At 44.8% G+C, this 20498-nt stretch overlaps 1 protein-coding gene across 1 annotated transcript in view; it reads left to right on the top strand.

Annotated features, from left to right (window-relative positions):
• The first annotated feature begins 15894 nt into the window (after positions 1-15894).
• Positions 15895-20498, top strand: part of sall4 (spalt-like transcription factor 4) — a 41396-nt gene continuing 36792 nt past the window's right edge. The window contains exon 1 of the mRNA XM_086005300.1: positions 15895-16042. Coding sequence (XP_085861426.1) covers positions 15976-16042 — 67 coding nt within the window. The 5' untranslated portion in view covers positions 15895-15975. The remainder of the gene's footprint in view (positions 16043-20498) is intronic.

Below are 20498 nucleotides of genomic sequence, written 5' to 3' on the forward strand. Positions count from 1 at the left end.
TCGAGAAAGGAGCAGCAAGAAAGTGAGCAAGGGGCCTCCACATCTGCTGAAGCCACAGGGGAAGCACTATGTAGGAGCACGCATGAGAGGAAGATAATGCACAAGTAGTCACAAGGGTAATCACTTGGGTGTAATGTTGTGTTTAATTTTGAAAAGCCATCAGTTGCTTATTGTCAAAAAAATTCTGATGGCAAACTGTTGCAGTTGTGGCGTGTGACATTTCGCTAATGGGACTTCCACATTGAGGGCTTAGGGCGACTTGCAATTGTCAGTATGGTGGTCAGAGTGATAGGAATCCACAGGTTCTTGGCCATTGTCGATGGTCTGATAAGAAGGTGCGAGGCAAAAGTGTTTGCTTGTGCAGGCTAAACAAATCTGGCCAAGATGAGCGCGTCCCTTGCATCCCGGGCAGCAATGTGGTCGCGCGCTGGCGCCTTCTGGCCTGTGCAGCTTCAGGTGGGTGAGCAGCAGCTTGGCGCTCCTGTTGTTGCTGCTGCTGTTGGTGGTGCTGTTGTTCATGGTTCTGCTGCTGCCACGGCTGGTCTTCGTCCAAATCTGATGTCCAGGAGGAAAGGAAATAAATGGTTCCCATGCTTCTGGTATATGCCTCAGTTGAGGAAGCGCTCAGTCAAGGTGGCGAGAGGGGTTTCCCAGGAGGTCACACTGGAGATGGGTGTCAGGCTCCAAACTTCCACAACAATGGGTATGCCTGCTAAAAGTTCCCCCAGACCTGAGACAACAAAGTCCTGCCACCTGCAAATGATGATTGCTGAAAACTCTTTTTTAATGGTGGAGCTGCTGCTGTTAGTAAGCAGTGCACTTGTGAGGCCGCCAGGATTACCTGGCGTGTTCCAAAGGAGAAGTGCAAGATGTGGGAAAAGTGGTAAAATCAGAAAGGCCTCTCAAAATGGGATTATAGAAGCAATTAAGTGGTTGTTATGGGCCTTAAGGGCCTATCCCGCCTGTTGGAGGCGGGATGGAAACTGGATCAGAAAACACGCATTTGGGAAAATTGCTCAGAGGCGGGATGGTGGTGGGATTGGGCCCGCCTGCCATGTTTTGCGATTTTACCACCTCACGTGCCTCCAATCCCGCCTCCTCGGGCCTGTCAAAATCATCTACCTGAGCAGCCAGACAAGACTGGTTTAACTTCTTATCTGAAAGACAACACCTCTGGCAGCACTCTCTCAAAGGGATCTGGATAGGTTGGGAAGGTGGACTGATGAGTGACAAATTACATTTAATGTGGACAAATGCATGGTAATGAGATAAGGGAGGGAAGTAAACATAAGGCATATAAGGGGTGGTTCCATGGTCCCATGCTCACAGTGCGGAAATTATGCTCGGTGTGGGTGCAAGTCAGAGAGGGCTACAAAATTGTGGCTCCAAATCTCTGAATCGTTCTCCCTATGGGAACATTTCCCTGCTGGACTGCAGAATTATTCCTGTAAAATAATTGGCTCTCGGCTATGAGACACAAAACAGGAAGGGGATCTGCGGTATTAGCCAGTGAGGTAGTATTGAGAAGACACAAAATTATAATCATAATTACAGAAAAGCAAAACAGAGGATAGAAAAAACTCCTTCTGCAGAAAGTGGCTCAGTTAGTACATGTGATGCTGACCAGGAAGGTTCCAGATTCAATCTCCACTCTGTGCTGGAAAATACAGGTGCGGATGTTGGGTGAAAAAATGATTGGTCTTGGATGTCATCTCCTTTACATTTGAACAGCCAATTCCATTCAATTTCCAATTCATGAATGTCTTTTTAGTCAAATAAAAAAATCCAGGAGACGTGATTCAAACTTTCATTATTAGTATTTAAAAGACTATGTTGGATGGAATAATGGTGGATGCTGTTAATATCATATTGTAGGAATGGCTAGATTCCTAACTAAAGGACTGAGGTCGAGTCAGTCTATCAAACAAACAATGTTTAATACTAATCAACAGAGTTTAAAATGAAAACACAGGAGAACTACATTACAGGTCTGTGCTCTTTGCTGGCTCCACAAGGACTGGCTAGGGCGGCTCCCCAGCCTGACGTCATGACGTCATCACGTTTTCCCGCCGCTGGAGGATCACGTGATCAACGTGATGACGTCATCGCGTTTGGTCTCATTCTTAAAGGGACCGCGCTATGTACATGCAATGATATGAACAAAGATACAGATTCATTCTGTAGCTAATAATTTGTTAAAGATAATTATGTACATTAGATCAGAGTCCCCCTGGTGGCTCCGCCACATGCGCCCCCCCAGAATTGTCTTTAACAGTAAAAGTCAATCAACTAGGAGGTCTGACAAGCCTGTCAGAGCGACTCCTGTATTCTTGGAGTGGACGTTGTTGAACAGCGGGCGGGATGGCGGATGGAAGCCTTCGGTCTGGCGTGGAGGCAGCAGGAGGTCGGCCACGTCGTGGTGGCTGTGCAGTCTCTACTGGCCGGTCGATGTCCAGATGTGCCGGTTTGAGATGGTCAATGGATTTGTGGTCGGGTTTACCACCGATGTCTACAGAGAAACTCTTGTCGCCTGTCTCCAGTACGCGAAAAGGGCCTGTGTAAGGGGCCTTGAGCAGATCCCTATGGGCATCATGACGAATGAATACAAATTCAGCATTCTTTAGCTCCGCTGGTGCGTGTGAAGATGGAAGGCCGTGATGCGAAGTTGGGATAGGCGCAAAAGCCCTGGCTGTTTCCCGGTGGCTGCTGAGTTGTTCGGCTGCAGACCACGGCTCAGTTGGAAGTGGCAGGAAATCTCCCGGTACGCGGAGTGGCTAGCCGTACACGAGCTCCGCGGCGGACGATTGCAGGTCCTCTTTGGGCGCCGTGCGGAGACCCAACATGACCTACGGAAGCTTATCCACCCATCCGGCGCCTTGGAGGCTGGCCCTCAGCGATGCCTTTAACGATCTGTGGAAGCGTTCGCACAAACCGTTTGCTTGTGGGTGATAGGCCGTGGTGCGGTGAAGCTTGGTGCCGAGACCCTGGGCCACAGCGTTCCAGAGCTCGGAAGAGAACTGTGGACCGCGGTCTGAAGAAATGTCCGCTGGAACGCCGAAACGTGCGACCCACGAGGAGAGGAATGCTCTGGCGACATCAGCGGACGTAGTAGACGCCAGAGGAACTGCCTCTGGCCATCTAGTAGAACGATCGACCATGGTGAGGATGTGTGTGAACCCCTGCGATGGTGGAAGCGGCCCGACGAGGTCCACGTTGACATGGTCGAATCGACGTTCTGGTACTGCGAACGTGGCCAATGGGGCCTTAACGTGACGTTGCACCTTAGACGTTTGACAGACGACGCAGGTGTTAGCCCAGTCGCGAATATCCTTACGCATTCCTCTCCAGACGAACTTAGCCGACGTTAATTTTTGAGATGCCTTCACGCCAGGATGCGAAAGCCCATGTATGGCGTCAAAAACTTTGCGGCGCCAGGCAACTGGAACGATCGGGCGGGGATCTCCCATGGAGACATCGCAGAGTAATAAGGTGCCTGCAGCGTGGAATTGCACATCGGTCGGTTGGAGGCTAGAGGTGTCGGTGCGATACGCCTGTGTTTCAGGGTCGGATGCCTGATCGGTAACAATGAGGGCATAATCGATGCCCAGCTGGACCGCCCGTACGGTTGCGCGAGGAAGGCAATCAGCTACCAAGTTGTCCTTGCCAGCTACGTGTTGAATGTCGTGAATTCTGAAATGAAAGTTAGCTGTCGCTGCTGTCGAGCCGACCACGGTTCGGCGGTCTTGGCCATGGCGAAGGTCAGTGGTTTGTGATCTACAAACGCAGTGAAGGGACGTCCTTCTAACAAAAAATGGAAATGGCGGATAGCCAGGGACAGCGCCAGCAACTCCCGGTCGAAAGTGCTGTATTTGCGTTCGTTGCGCCGGAGTTGGCAGCTGAAAAATGCCAGTGGTTGCCACGTCCCGTTGACCCACTGTTCCTGCACAGCGCCTATGGCATAGTCGGAAGCGTCGGTGCTAAGGGCGATGGTGGCACCTGGCAGAGGGTGCGCCAACATAGTTGCATTGGCTAGAGCGGTTTTTGTGTTGTCGTAAGCGTTGTCCATTTCGACCGTCCAGGCTATTGTATCCTTTCCGGCCTTGCCTTTGAGGGCCTCGTAGAGGGGCTGCATGAGTCGTGCTGCCTTGGGCACAAAGCGGTGGTAGAAATTCACCATGCCCAGGAATTCTTGAAGAGCCTTGGTGGACTGCGGCCTTGGGAATGCCGTAATTGCTTCGACCTTTGACTGCAGTGGAATTGCGCCCTCCGAAGTAATGCGGTGGCCCAAGAAGTCAATCTGTTGTAGGCCGAACTGACACTTGGCCGGGTTGATTATGAGGCCATGTTGGCTGAGGCGCCGAAAGAGGGTGCGGAGATGGCAGACATGTTCCTCTTTGGTAGAGCTGGCTATCAGGATGTCATCAAGGTAGACAAATAAAAAGGGAAGATCCCGCAGGGCCGAGTCCATTAGTCGTTGAAAAGCCTGTGCGGCGTTCTTGAGCCCAAATGGCATCCGTAGAAACTCGAACAGTCCAAAGGGAGTGATGACAGCCGTTTTCTGGACGTCCTGCGGGTGTACGGGAACTTGGTGGTAGCCACAGACGAGGTCGACCTTGGAGAAGATTGAGTTTCCCGCCAAATGGGCGGAGAAATCCTGTATATGCGGGATCGGGTACCGATCGGGAGTAGTGGCGTCATTAAGGCGTCGGTAGACCCCGCAGGGCCGCCATCCACCGCCGGGCTTCGGGACGATGTGGAGAGGCGAGGACCAGGGACTATTCGACTGGCGAATAATCCCCAACCGTTCCATCGTGGCAAACTCTGCCTTCGCAGCTGTGAGCTTGCCGGGTTCCAGGCGCCGAGCTCGCGCGTAAACCGGAGAGCCAGTCGTAGTAATGTGGTGTTCGACACCATGCTTAGTGGCCGAGGAGGAGAAAGTGGGCTTGGTCAGCTCCGGGAATTCACCTAATAGGCGAGTGAACTCGTCCGGCGAGGACAACGTGCAGGAGACAGTGTGCGATGTTGCGGAACTGCGGAAGCAAGGGATGGAGTGGAAGGTGGCCGCGTTGACCAATCGACGATTTCTTACATCCACCAAGAAGTTGTTGGCGCATAAGAAATCCGCGCCGAGGATGGCTTGCGAAACCTTGGCTGTAATAAATTCCCACTGAAACTGTTGCCCGCCGAAGCACACCTGGACCCGCCGTTTGCCAAAGGAACAAATGGCCCCGCCATTAGCTGCCATGAGGGAGAGGCCGTGCATCCCAGACTGAATATCAAGTGCTGAGGCAGGAAGGATGCTACACTGCGCCCCGGTGTCACATAAAAAGCGCCGGCCTGAGAGGGAATCTGTAATGTAGAGGAGCTTCCTGGAATTTCCAATCGCCATCGCGGCCGCGGAAGGTCCCTTAGACTCGGTCCTCCTTTTCTGGAGTTGCTGCTGGTGTTGATGTCGGTTTTTTTTTAGGCGCGAAGCTGCAGGGAGGGCGGCAGCCTCTGGCTTTCGCGCCGAAACAGGCGTGGTAAAAACACAAGCCAGGGGATGGAGGCGTCGGGGCGGCGTTCGCGGGGGAGGGGTGCCTCGTGGCGGCGCAGTTTTGCTACGTGACCGCATAAATTGTATCTGCTTCTGCAGCAAGTGCTGCACAATCTGTGGCTTCCGATCTGGCGAGGGTAGCCTGAACCTGCTCGGGTAGTTGACTCAGGAATAACTCCCGAAAGAGAAAACATTGTGGTTCTGAGCCAAGGAGCGTGAGCATCTGGCTCATTAACTCAGATGGCTTGGAATCGCCTAGCCCGGGCAAAGCGAGTAGCTGGCAGGCACTCTCCGCCTTCGTGAGCCTGAAGACCTGTATTAACCGCGCTTTAAGAGTATTATACTTGCTGTCAACCGGGGGGTTTTCGAGCAGGCTGATGATCCATGAGGCCGTGGAGCTGTCGAGTGCGGAGACCACGTAAAGGTAACGGGTCTGATCCGCAACGATGTTTCGGAGATCGAATTGTGCTTCTGCTTGGACGAACCAGGAGGCCGCCTGTTGTTCCCAAAACTGTGGGAGCTTCAAAGCCACAGAGTTCGCTTCCATGTTTCATCGCGCTTCGCTTCTTCCGCGAAAATTGTTCACGAAAATTCGGGGTCACCACTGTAGGAATGGCTAGATTCCTAACTAAAGGACTGAGGTCGAGTCAGTCTATCAAACAAACGATGTTTAATACTAATCAACAGAGTTTAAAACGAAAACACAGGAGAACTACATTGCAGGTCTGTACTCTTTGCTGGCTCCACGAGGACTGGCTAGGGCGGCTCCCCAGCCTGACATCATGACGTCATCACGTTTTCCCGCCGCTGGAGGATCACGTGATCAACGTGATGACATCATCGCGTTTGGTCTCATTCTTAAAGGGACCGCGCTATGTACATGCAATGATATGAACAAAGATACAGATTCATTCTGTAGCTAATAATTTGTTAAAGATAATTATGTACATTAGATCAGAGTCCCCCTGGTGGCTCCGCCACAATATTTGTTATTTGAACAACATTTCTTACTAAAAGCTTGACGTTTTTATTTGTAAATCATTCATTTCTATTTCTCCAATGGCTGTCATCTGCACCCAGATCTGTGGTGCTGTATTCCTATCCTGACACTGATTTTCAGTGTACACTATGCTCGAAAATGGTCCTCACTGAGTCTAATATGTCTTCAATGCTGTGCCTATTCTCGTTTCTATAATTGAATCTGAAAATCCATAATGACTAAAATATCATTCCTAAACTTTTCTTTATGTGATGCCTAATAAACTATAAATATCATATTTCTTGTGAAAAAGACAATATCATGGATACAAGCGCATCTAGATTACCATTACTGTTTGGTTTTAACAATGTCCATTGGAGTATTCATTTCTAGGCCAATTAAGACTCCCTTCATGGCTCAGTGAGTTTATCCGATGAACAGCTAAGTATACATACTAGAACGGTTCAATCACCAGTTTTGCTGGGTTGGTGATATCAGCCAGGATGGTGATAGGAATGTTTGAATTGGCCTCAGTGCCCTAGCTTTGGGAGATAATCATCCAGGTTTACGAACATACAAATTAGGAGCAGGAGTAGGCCACTCGGCCCTTCGAGTCTGCTCCACCATTCAATAAGATCATGGCTGATCCGATTACTCCACATTCCCGCCTACCCCCGATAACTTTTCACCCCCTTGCTTACCAAGAATCTATCTACCTCTGCCTTAAAAATATTCAAAGACTCTGCTTCCACCACCCTCTGAGGAAGAGAGTTCCAAAGATTCACGACCATCTGTGAGAAAAAAATTCTCCTCATCTCTGTCTTAAATGGGCGACCCCCTTATTTTTAAACAGTGACCCTAGTTCTAGATTCTCCCACAAGAGGAAACACCCTCTCCACATCCACCCTGTCAAGACCCCTCAGGATCTTATATGTTTCAATCAAGTCACCTCTTATTCTTCTAAACTCCAGCGGATACAAGCCTAGCCTGCCCAACCTTTCCTCATAAGACAACCCGCCCATTCCAGGTATTAGTCTAGTAAACCTTCTCTGAACTGCTTCCAACGCATTTACATGTACTCCAGATGTGGTCTCACCAATGCCCTGTATAACTGAAGCATAACCTCCCTACTTTTGTATTCAATTCCCCTCGCAATAAACAATAACATTCTATTAGCTGTACCTGCATAGTAACCTTTTGCGATTCATGCACTAGGACACCCAGATCCCTCTGCATCTCAGAACTCTGCAAACTCTCACCATTTAGATAATATGCTTCTTTTTTATTCTTCCTGCCAAAATGGACAACTTCACATTTTCCCACATTATACTCCATTTGCCAGATCTTTGCCCACTCACTTAACTTATCTATATCCCTTAGTAGCCTCCTTATGTCCTCTTCACAATTTACTTTCCTACCTATCTTTGTGTCATCAGCAAATTTAGTAACCATACCTTCGGTCCCTTCATCCAAGTCATTTATATAAATTGTAAAAAGTTGAGGCCCCAGCACTGATCCCTGTGGCACATCACTCGTTACATCTTGCCAATCAGAAAATTACCCATTTATGCCTACTCTCTGTTTCCTGTTAGCTAGCCAATCTTCTATCCATGCCAATATGTTACCCACTTGACCATGAGCTTTTATTTTCCGCAATAATCTTTGATGTGGCACCTTATCAAATGCCTTCTGGAAATCTAAGTACAGTACATCCACCGGTTCCCCTTTATCCACAGCACATGTTACTTCCTCAAAGAACTCTAATAAATTGGTTAAACATGATTTCCCTTGCACAAAACCATATTGACTCTGCCTGATTACTTTGAACTTTTCCAAATGCCCTGCTATAACGTCTTTAATAATAGCTTCTAACATCTTCCCTATGACAGATGTTAAGCTAACTGGCCTGTAGTTTCCTGCTTTCTGTCTCCCTCCCTTTTTGAATACAGGAGTTACATTTGCTATTTTCTAATCTAATGGAACCTTCCCTGAATCTAGGGAATTTTGGAAAATTAAAACCAACTCATCAACTATCTCACCAGCCACTTCTTTTAAGACCCTAGGATGAAGTCCATCAGGACCCGAGGACTTGTCAGCCTGCAACTCCAACAATTTGCTCAGTACCACTTCCCTGGTGACTATAATTTTCTTGAGTTCCTCCCTCCCTTCCATTTCCTGATTTATAGCTATTTCTGGGATGTTACTTGTATCCTCTATAGTGAAGATCGATGCAAAATACCTGTTCAATTCAACTGCCATCTCCTTATTTTCCATTATTAATTCCCCAGACTCACTTTTTATGGCTCACTTTGTTAACTCTTTTCTTTTTTAAATATCTATAGAAACTCTTACTATCTGTTTTTATATTTCTAGTTTCCCATTCCCTAACAGGTGATCACTGTTGGAAATCAGTGTATGATTTTGGAGAGGACAAAATTGGGCTTGATTGTGATACCCCAAAAAAAGAAAGAACTTTCATTTATATAGTGCCATTCATGACCTCAGAAGATCCCAAAGCACTTCACAGCCAATGAAGTACTTCTGACTTGTAGTCACTTTTCTAATTTAGGAGCCCACAATTATATAGCATGCTGGCACTCCCTGCCAAGGCTCACACGTGAATAATGGTCAGTTTGCAAAGGAAATGGGGAGGCTGACTAGGAGGGCAGGGAGAAAATTTGGCAAGATAAAATAAATAAGGACAATTAAACCTAAATTAGAGCATATTTGGGCTAAATGGCCACTGAACATTTTGGCAATGTGTTTGTTTCCAGCTGGTATCAAAAGCCACACGCAGCTCAGCCCAGACTCTTAAACTAGACTGTCACCATTTTCACTTTTTAACCGAAAAAGATAATATTGGGGGCGATTTTCCCAGCCTCAAGGAGGCAGGACAGTTGGCAAAATCACAAAAAGTGAGGGCGGGTTTGGAACCCACCTCCAACCCGCCTCCACGCAATTTTGCCGGAGGTGGGTTTGATGGGTGCGATTCGGTCCCGCCTCCATCAGTCAGGAGAGGTAGTTAAGACCCTTAAATAGTCGTTAAGGGCCTCTATAATCCTATTTTGACGGCCCTTTGTTATTTTGCCACATTTTGTGCGTTTTGCACGGCCCTCCTAAACCACGCCAGCTAATCCTGGCGGGTTGACATGTGGGTGGCCTCCTCACAGCTGCAGTTCCACCATTAACACTGAGCTTTCATCAGGGAGCAGTTGCAGGTGGCAGAACTTTTGTTCCAAAGGTCTTTCAGCACTTTTAGCAGGCCTACAGAAGTCAGAGGTGCTGCAACTTCTATCTCTTAGCTGTGGGACCTCCTTGGAAGACCCTCTCCCCGCTTCCCCAACGGAGGTATCTGCCAGCAGCATGGGAACCATTTATTTCCTTTCATCCTGGACCTCAGATTCGGATGAAGAGTAGCCACAGCAGCAGCAGAACCAGGCAGCTCAGCAGCAACAGCAGCAGGAGCGCCAACCTCCTGCTCACCCACCTGATGCTGCTCAGGGCAGAAGGCGCCAGTGCATGGAAGCACATCGCCTCAGGAGATACCCCTGACAGAGGGTTTACAAACAGAGGATGAGCTACTTCAACATGAGTGAGCAGCAGTGCCGAAGGAGGCTGAGACTTTCGCGAGAGGTTGTCGGAGACATCTGCGCACTGCTGCACCAACACCTGGAGCCCAGAGGAACGGGTGGACACCCCTTACCAGTGGCTGTCAAAGTCACCACCGCATTCAACTTCTTTGCCTCAGGCTCCTTCCAGGGATCATCAGCAGACATCAGTGGCATCTCCCAGTCGGCCACCCACAGTTGCATCACGCAGGTTACTGATGCCCTTTTCGCAAAGGCGCAAAATTACATCCACTTCTCAAGTATAACTGCGCGTTCAGTTAGATTTGCAAATATGGCAGGTTTGCTAATGGTGCAGGGCGTCATAGGCTGCACACATGTGGTCCTTAGGGCACCCCATCACAACCCAGTTATCTTTGTCAACCGCAAGGGCTTCCTCTCCCTCAACGTGTAGCTGGTGTGTAACCACAAGAAGGAGATTTTGCATGTTTGCGCCAAGTTCTGTTTTAGTTGCCATGACTCGTTCATCCTGTGGAACTCTAGTGTTCCTCCACTCTTCAATCCGCCAAACCAACTTAACGGGTGGCTCCTTGGTGACAAGGGCTACCCCCTGAAGCAGTGGCTAATGACGCCGATCAGGAGGCCAGCTAATGAGGCTGAGGAGAGCTACAATGCCAGCCACATTTCGACCAGGTTTATCATCGAGCAAACTATTGGTTTGCTGAAGATGCGATTCCGATGCCTTGACAGATCAGGTGGAGCCATGCAGTATTCAGCAGCCAGGGTCTCCAGAATGGTCGTGGTCTGCTGTGCACTGCACAACATGGCACAGCGTTGTGGCTTGCAGCTTCCTGATGAGCAAGTGGCTCAGTTCATAGCCTCCTCAGATGAGGAGGAGGAGGACCAACTGGTGGCGTATCTATCAGCAGCAGCGGCAGCACACGAGCACATTGCTGCCCATGATGCAAGGGATGCACTCATCCTGGCCAGATTTGCATAGGTTGCCCATTGTGGCACATGTGCTTGGCTCCTTCTTAACACATGATAAAAAATGGACATGACTCTCTAGCCTCCTTTCACTCTGACCACCAACCTGACCATGCAAGTGTCGCGGAGCCCACAATCTGGAGCTGCCTAAGCTGAAATAACATATGCCATCATGCCAACAGTTTGCCATCACCTAATTTTAATACTATCACACAGGGATGACATTTCATCAATAAACAGAAACAATCACCCAATCTGCACACAGATCTGGAGGTTATACCCCTTGCCAGCTGGACCCACACAGCCTTGGTTTCTTTGGGAGGCCTCTTCCTCCCAGATGAGGGGAAGAGCACCTCCCTGCTAGCTCTCGCCCCCTCAACCAGCATACACAGTGCCTCATCCAAGAACCTCAGGGAGGCCCTTGCCTTGGAGCTGGCCATTTTTCAAGGAGATAAAAGTTTGGAGGTGGTGGAGCATTGACCAAGAACCAGTGGAATGAGCCAAGGCAGCAAGCAGCCCTTAAATGAAGCTGGATAAGTAACATCAGCAGAGACGAGTTTCAGTCCCAAAAGACTAATTGGCCCAGGGGAACCCACACCTCTGAAATTAAGTGGCCAATTGGGGGAAAATCGCAAATTTTTCCCACCCAACAGTGGAGGCGGGTTTGGAACCTACCCAAACCGAAACCTGCCTCCAACCCGCCTCCAATGGGAAAATCGCCCCCAATGTAACTGAACTTGGGTAATTCCCATCACAGGCACTTTTCATAATGCCAGCAGCCATCCAAACTGAAAAATGTATGGAATATTAAAAGATGTTTCTTTGTATGATACATTAAAAAAGAAACAAACAAAATAGTTTCCTGTTTTACTTCAGGAATTACTTTCTCCACCTAGAATTATCTGTCCTCAATGACACTGTCAAACTGAGCACCAGGGCAGAATAGTGGTAACCTAATTTTTAATACCTGGTTGAGCTGCATGCAGATTTTAACTTCAGAATTACCTGTACAAAGCTGGACAGTCTAAATATTGACCAGAATGCATCTATTGCCTTTTATTTTGGTAATCCTTCACCAATTGTTTATAACAAGATTGTGAGAATTCCATAGGTGTCTTCGTCAGATGAGAAGTAAAAAAAAAGGAGGGTTGCAGTTTGGATAAAATGGCTGGTATCATATTATCCCACTGTTATGATTACAATAATTGTGGAAGCAAGCCATCCTCAGTTCCGAGGGACTGCCTAAGAGAGAGAGAGAATTGTTTAGGTATTACATGAAGAATCTATCTTTCCATTGCTTGCCTGATTAAGGGAGCTATGTGATCCCAGAAGCCAGTGAAAAAAATTGTCATCTGATATAGTCTGCTAAATAAAAGGTGCTGGTATCGCGTTTACTGCAACAAGGGTTTTGTATGCTACTTTTGCTGATGTGACATTGCTGATTAAAGCCATTATGGTTAGTGACCTCTCAGGCCACACAGTTACATTATGGATTTAGTTACCCTTAATATAGTCAAGCTTTTCTGCTCATTAAAAAGAATGGAAATTTGGCTTTAAATATTACAGTACCGCAGCAAAACACTGCCTCCAGAATATATGAAGCCATGTCCTGAATGTTACTGTGTTGTCTTCTCTTATTTGGGTGCACATAATTCAGTTATTTTTATTGTTGAGAACCTGCATTTTAATCTATAATTACTGATCCAAAGTCATAACCACAATTTATACCACATATGAAGGGTGTCTGTGCAATGCTGCAAGTTATTTTCCATTGGTTATTTTTAACTCAGATGTATTTCTGATGATGTCACATGACATGAGCTTGGGTTTTATCTGTCACCAGCATTTTTAACTAAAATTATATTTATTAATTTTAATACTGTATCGCACAAAGCTGTCATCGAATTAACAGCAATGATGGCATATGGTAAATAACTTAACTGTGATGTAAGGATGCATGTAACCCAGTTGACCACAGGACATTTTCCTGAGGTATTTTTATGGATTAATATATTTTACTGTTCTTTTAATAACTCTAAATGGGTCACATTTTTGATAGTGTACAAGGATGTAAGTCCAATTTCTGCCAGGTGATGATTACATTGGGACCCTGGGTAAGAACAAAGTGAGCTTTTATGATTACATAGAATTACATAGATTATACAGCACAGAAACAGGCCATTCAGCCCAACCAGTCCACGCTGGCATTTATGCTCCACTTGAGCCTCCTCCTGTCTTTCCTCATCTAACTATCAGCATAACCCTCTATTTCCTTCTCCCTCATATGCTTATCTAACCACCCCTTAAATGCATCTATACTATTTGCCTCAACAACCTGTGGTAGCGAGTTCCACGTTCTCACCATTCTCTGGGTAAAGAAGTTTCTTCTGAATTCCCTATTTGATTTCATGGTGACTATCTTATATTGATGGCCTCTAGTTTTGCTCCTCACAAGTGGAAACACCCTCTCTGTGTCTACTCTATCAAAACCTTTCATAATTTTAAAGATCTCTATTAGATCACCCCTCAGCCCTTGCATTTCTGGTACCATCCTTGTAAATCTTTTTGCACCCTCTCCAGTGCCTCTATATCCTTTTTATAATATGGTGACCAGAATTGTACACATATGATGATTTCATATTTTTTCTATAGGAATCAAGACAGATGGGCACTGGGATATCAGCATCTGGGCTATGTGAAGAAGGCATTATGATGCCAATCAGACTGGACCTGAGCTGTTTGCAGTGCACCATGCTCTTTTCCCAAGGAAAAACAAAAGACATAGATGAGACATGACTTCACCTAAGTATAATCTGTGCACAGTAGTTCTTTTATTGTTCTCTTTCACTTGTAAAAATAAACAATGGGCTCAGTCCTATGTTGAGCAAACACATGGCATTTATGGATTCAAAAAATAGAGGGCAGAAATGGTTGACTGCTCTTATGTAGGCCCATCTGTTCCTCCAAGAGAGAGAAGTGCATATCCTGCAAATCATAGAAATCATAGAATCTTACAGACAGAAGGAGGCCATTCGGCCCATCATGCCTGTGCCAGCTCTTTGAAAGAGCTATCCAATTAGTTCCATTCCCCTGCACTGTCCCCATAGCCCTGCAAATTTTTCCTTTTCAAGTATATATCCAATTACCTTTTGAAAGATACTATTGAATCTGCTTCCATCACCCTTTCAGGCAGTGCATTCCAGATCATAACAACTCGCTATATTAAAAAAATTCTCATCTCCCCTCTGGATCATTTTAAAACGGTGTCCTCTGGTTATTGACCCTCCTGCCAGTGGAAACCGTTTCTCCTTCTTTACTCCATCAAAGCCCTCATAATTTTGAACACCTCTATTAAATCTCCCATTAATCATTTCAGCTCTAAGGAGAACAATCCCAGCTTCTCTAATCTCTCCACATAACTGAAGTCCCTCATCCCTGGTATAATTCTGCTAAATCTCCTCTTCACCCTCTCCAAGGCCATGACATCCTTCCTAAAGGGAGGTGCCCAGAATTGGGCACAACAAGGACCCGATTAGAACCTGAGCCAAGCTTCCAACTCCATATTCTCCATATCATCACCTGCCTCTGCCCCACCTCAGCCTAACTACCCGTAAAACCCTCATCCATGCCTTTGTTACCTCCAGACTCAACTATTCCAATGCTCTCCTAGCCAGCCTCCCATCCTCTAAAATCCATAAACTTCAGCACATCCAAAACTCTGATGCCCAGGTCTCACTGACCCATCACCCCTTTTCTCGCTTACCTACATTGGCTCTCAATCCTCCACCGCCTCAAATTTAAAATTCTCAGTCTTTTAAAATGTTCAGCTTTTGCATCCCCTGCACAAACAGGCTAAAGGTTAGGATTTTCACACTTCCGGAAGTGCAGTCATATGCTCACCTACACAAAGTCCCCCACTCCAACCATCCCTGCCCTTTCCAACCTACAGCAAAATGGCATCAAGATCTTCATCCTTGCTTTCAAATCCCTCTATGGCTTTGCCCCACCCTGCATCCTCTATCCATATGTCCCTGCATGTTTTCTGCTTCTCTTATACCCAACTACTTGCTGTTCTCAACCTCTCTGCACCAAAATGCTGGCCACTATTTCAACCACCATGCCCCTGTGATCGGCAGCTCCCTCTGTACATCCTCCTTGCTTCCAAAGCCATATCAAAGCCCTTATCTTTGATCATGCCTTTGCCCCCTAACCTTTTTCATTTTTGCTTTTCCTCTCCTGTTTAGTATCGATTGTTTTCCCCCTCAATGTATGTGAGGAGCACCATAGAGATGTAACTGTTTTGCTTGCACCTGATTTTGTCTTTTGACATGAGATTACCTTAGTCTTTATAGTCTTGTAGTAATTAAAATATTTTTAAATTTGTAAAATGTTCGTGTTTAACTGATCCAGTCCTTGAGAGCTGCGAATGTGACACATCTTATGTTATCTCTGTGCATAAAAGAGGTGTAATGCTAAATAATGAAGTGGAACAAAAATAGGAATATAAAATGTCAAAGAATATATCTATTTAGATCAGATAATTTCTGAAATAAACTTCAACTGACAAAATCAATAAAAAAAGAACGTTTTCCAGTGCTGTAAATGTAATTCTGGCAGGAATGCGAATGTTAACCTGGGGAGGAGAGGGGCAGCTGTGCGGTCCAGTACTACAGTCCCCAGAGTGCACTGCCCCGAGGCGCGTGCGCGTTCGCGCGCTCCCTTTCATTTGAATAATCTGAGAGCACTTGGACTCAAGCCAATCAGCTGTCAGGAGCCTATGATAAATCGCAATGCATTATTGATAATCATAATTACCATGACACATGCGCACTCCACTTAATGGAGTAATTTGGCAACTCCAAGAATTTGTTTGAATTTTTTTTGTGTTTGTTACTGATGCATCTACCATGTCGCGTCGCAAGCAGGCGAAACCCCAGCACATCAACTCGGATGAGCAGCTAATAGTTGGAAACAGTAAGTTGCATTTTTTTGGGGGGGGTTGGGGGTGGAAAATAAGAGGAAAGCCTTCTAATTCATGTTTCATGGTTTATTTAATTGATCAACAGATTATTGGGGAAATGAGTGGGGTTTTTTTTTCTCCCTCTCCCTGGTGTGCGTGTCCGGTCCGACTTCGCTGAGATCGTAACATCTTTTGAACTGGGTTATCAGATATGAAACCAGCAAATATCAAAAGATCGGAATAGTTTATTTTTTTTTATCACTTAAGGACAACCTGGGATGAGGGGGAAAATAAAGAAAAGTTGTTCCATTCCCTTTCAAAGGTAGAAGTTGGGATGAGGAGAGAGAGAGGAAAAAGAATGACCAGTGCTTGTGTCCTTGCCATGGCCGGAGGGAGCAAGACCCGGGCTCTGACCGCTGACCGACTGAAAATCCCTCGAATAAAAGTCAGAGCAGATCCCGTTTCCCGTGTATTTCAATTCATGTGAACTTTTATTCTCGATATATGTGTGATCGGTCGGGTCAGATTTACTGTAAAAGTATTATTTTTGGGGGTGTTTGACTCAATTATGGGACGGGTCTGGTGCGCACGCTTAGCGTGACTCACTCCTATTGATCGAGGTAGGTATAAATAGTTACAACATGTAGCACAAAGAAGATCCTATCTTATCACAATTATGTTTCATATATTTCATTTTTTCTCTCATTACCTGCCTCTCGGTTATTTTGTAATCATTTTAGAGCTTCATTTTTTTGCGGCTCGTTACCAGTTGATGTTGCAACTTGTTAAAAGGAAAGGTTGACGCTTATCATGTTTCGCGATTGTACTATTCAGATTTGTTTGCAATAAACGTTTTAAATAGCTTTTTATTTACAATTTTTTTTACATTTTTGTAAAACTTTTTATTACAAGGAACTTTTTGCTTCTGATTCTTTCTGGTGCTTGTTTTTTTTTAGCGCTTTGCTGCTTTTTATTTCGAAGGTGGTGGTGGTAGGTTTTTTTTGTGTGTGCTGAGGATAGGGCGAGATCGCGATCACCCTGGACTCCGAGCCATGACCTACAGCCATCTTTGATTTCCGACTTCCTACAGCCACTCAATGGACGCATTTGTTCTATTTAAAAAAAAATGTCACAGAAGTTGCAGTTGTATTGCAACGGGGATTCAGGTTAAATGTTACCCGTTAAAAAAATAAGAGCGGGGAATACCTCCACTCTACTGATACCAATCTGGATTTACATGCTGCGATATTCAAACTTTTTAAATTCGTAACACAGTAAGACCTTGTTTTAGACTAATACGCTTGCAGCGGAGTATAATCAATTCTGAAGTGTATCGGTGTGAGATCAGACTGAGCTACAATATCAAAGACTGTTTAAAAGGCACACACGCACAACCTTTGCTGTTTTGCACCTCTTGTCTTGGTAGAAGGGGTGTTGCGCCGTTTATCACTGATGCATTCAATTTTGATTAAATCTGTTTTGCATTAGTATTTACAAAATTGTAACTGCAGATTGTTTTAAAAATACGTTGTATCATGAATGATTGATGGGGGTCTAATTTGGAGCACGTGGTGGTACTTTTGCATTAGTAGGTATCTGAGTATTAAAACCTCTTAGCCACGTTTAACATTAATTATCTTAATGGCAGTACTCTTGTGGTGAAGTGTTGTGCACATAAGTTTTTTTTCAAAAGACCCTTTGCACTGGGGATAATTTTTTCCAACAAATTTCTTTTATCAGCTGTAAAACATTGCTACATTTACCCCCCCCTCCTTTTCCCCTCTGGAAGGGGGTTTATTTATATCTTCCTAATGTAATACAGCTGGAGCCCATTAGTATCACAGTTAATTGCAGTTGTGTGCAAGAAGCAAGGATGGCCAGACTCACCAACACACTTTTTTTATCATTTGCTTGTAAAATTAAATTAAACAGTGTTACTTGCACAACAGTTTGCTGGTGGTAGAACTCTCTTTCTCCCCCGCCCCCGACATTTGTTATTGTCCAAGTGCTTAACTGTCCTATGTCCCACCCATTGTTTGCAGTGGCAAATCCTCAAAGAAGCATTTTGAATGTTAATGTGTTCTGAAGAACCATTCTGTAACTTCTACTCCAGTGCTTTATTTCTTGTGTGTGCAAGTGGGGGGATGGAATGGTAGTGCCTATATATGTACTAACACATGGCACAAAAGCTTGTGAAACCCCTGGGTATCCCCTTCTCACAAAGAAGCTTATCTGCATGCCAGCTTTAAAAGCAAGAGAAGTGTCCCTTGCTCTATGGAATGGGCAGCATTAGTGTACAGGATGCTTGGAGGGAGAGATATTGTTGAGGAAGAATGAAGAGAGTTAGGGAGACCCTTGTATTGTAAGAGCTGTGGTTGAAGTGCTCAGTCCTTTAATCTCATGATTTATGTATTCTGTTTAGCACCCCCCACCCCCCCCCCCCGACAGTACATCTATTCATTTGGTGCATGATTTTATGTTAAAATTATTTTGCTTCTTCAAGCAATTCTTTGAAAGACTATTTGGAGGTTATTTTTTAAATACGGAGGGGAGAATACAAGCTGAAGCCTATTTTAGGAGGATGCATTGATGCCAATAGTTTCTTTCCTTCCATTGATGCCTGCTGCAACTTTGTTATAATGGTACCTGGAGTAAAACTGAGATGGAAATTTAAGGCTGTTGCATTTACAGTGCAATGACAACAAATACTGCTGTCATGTTTGTAATTTTGACCAAATGGTCAGATTCAATAATAAGCCCCAAATCTTGCAAATGAGGCACAAATGTTCCCTTTTAAAGCTGTATTGCTACTTTACTTCCACTTTACATGCTGATTACCATTTGTACATTTTCCATAACAAACTTCAAAAATGTATAGTCAATGCAACATAACACCTTTAAAAAAATCTTGCCTTAATCTGGGTATCAATACAGAAATGTAAGATGTGATTTGAGGCATGACATACTGTATAGTATGTGTCTCTTGTGTCAAATTGTCAGGTTGTCCTAGAGCTGTGTTGGATTTGGTTGATTTTTAAACTGCTCAGCATTCTGGCATCATTCTTAATGAATCTTGAGCCAGTTTTAGACTACAACCCCATTTATTCTTTGGGTGCATGGCTTGTACTACAGATGGAATTCATTATGATTTAGCTTGGAAGAAAGTCTTCAGTGTAAATGGGATGAATATCAATTTAAGCTAGTCTGGATTGGTGCACTTAAATGCAGCATTAAAGGACAGTAACAAGGTGATGCCAAAAATGTGCTAGTTTTGCACAGGCTTGCTGTAACTTGGCACAGTTGTAGGTTGGAAAACAATTCATGAAACAATATGGTAAACATTACTATTGTGTTAACTTTTGGTGAGGCATGCATCATTGTCCCTTCCTGGAAGAAATAGCATCAATGTATGAGGCGAATATAACAGCTGCAAAGTACAAAAATAAGATTTAAAAGAACTATCTGGACACCATTTATAAAAAATAAAAAAAAAATTGGTGCACAACATTTTTATATTGTTGGGACATCTCAAGATTCTTTAACTCTAGAGTTACCTTACTCTATGCAATGGGGGAGGGGGAAGAACCTTCTAGAGTGAAGAGGTTACAATATTTTTGACATTTGGTTTTTCAATGATTCCTTAAAGATTATGTTAAATAATTCTGAGGAGGTTGATCTGAATCACTTTAAAAGATCACTGCTTTGATGTGGAACTGGAATGAACAAATTCCAAAATTTGCCTTTAATGAAGAACACCAGATTATTTAATGTACCATATACTGCTGTGTGGATCAGAAAATTATCCTAAACTTAGACTGATAACTGCAGCTTTTGTAAAAGTGGCTCATCAGTAAAGTGAAGATCTTGATTGTTTGGCCAAATGGTGGAATTTCACACAGTCTAGTGCAAAAGAAGAATTGTAATATCATCATCAAACAAATGGAATTTCACAGGACACCCCAGAAATCTTGTTGGATTGCTTGTCACTGTCAAATATTGTGTGTATATACTACAACATACAGATTCAAGTAGGAATACTTTATTTGTAATGTTGGGCAAGAGTACAGTACAGGAGCTCAGGATTTGTAATATAGTTGACTTGAGACTAATCTATTGGACACTATATAGGAAGGGGGAAATGATTTAATATTTTTTTTTTCCCTGTGCTTAAAAAAAACACCATACCAGTTATGTTGTAGTCACAAATCTATTTATACCCAGTATGTGCTGGCATGTATATCTTAAACTCTCCTCAATCTTTGATAAACTGGCATTTAAAAAAAAATGATGGAGGATTCCTTGCCTCACAGTATGAAGAAATTCAGAGTCCACTGTTGCACAATCCATAACTATTTTCTGTGACCAAGTTAACAACTGATCCCTATTTGGGTGTGTGGTGAGGGTGGTTTTTTTTAAGGGAGCTCTCCAAAGACAGTCATACAATATTGTGACCTCTTTGCTAAAACCATT

The sequence above is a fragment of the Somniosus microcephalus genome, chromosome 13 (assembly GCF_052327205.1).
Source record: "Somniosus microcephalus isolate GS21.2 chromosome 13, FLI_Smic_1.0, whole genome shotgun sequence".
Classification (NCBI taxonomy): domain Eukaryota; kingdom Metazoa; phylum Chordata; class Chondrichthyes; order Squaliformes; family Somniosidae; genus Somniosus; species Somniosus microcephalus.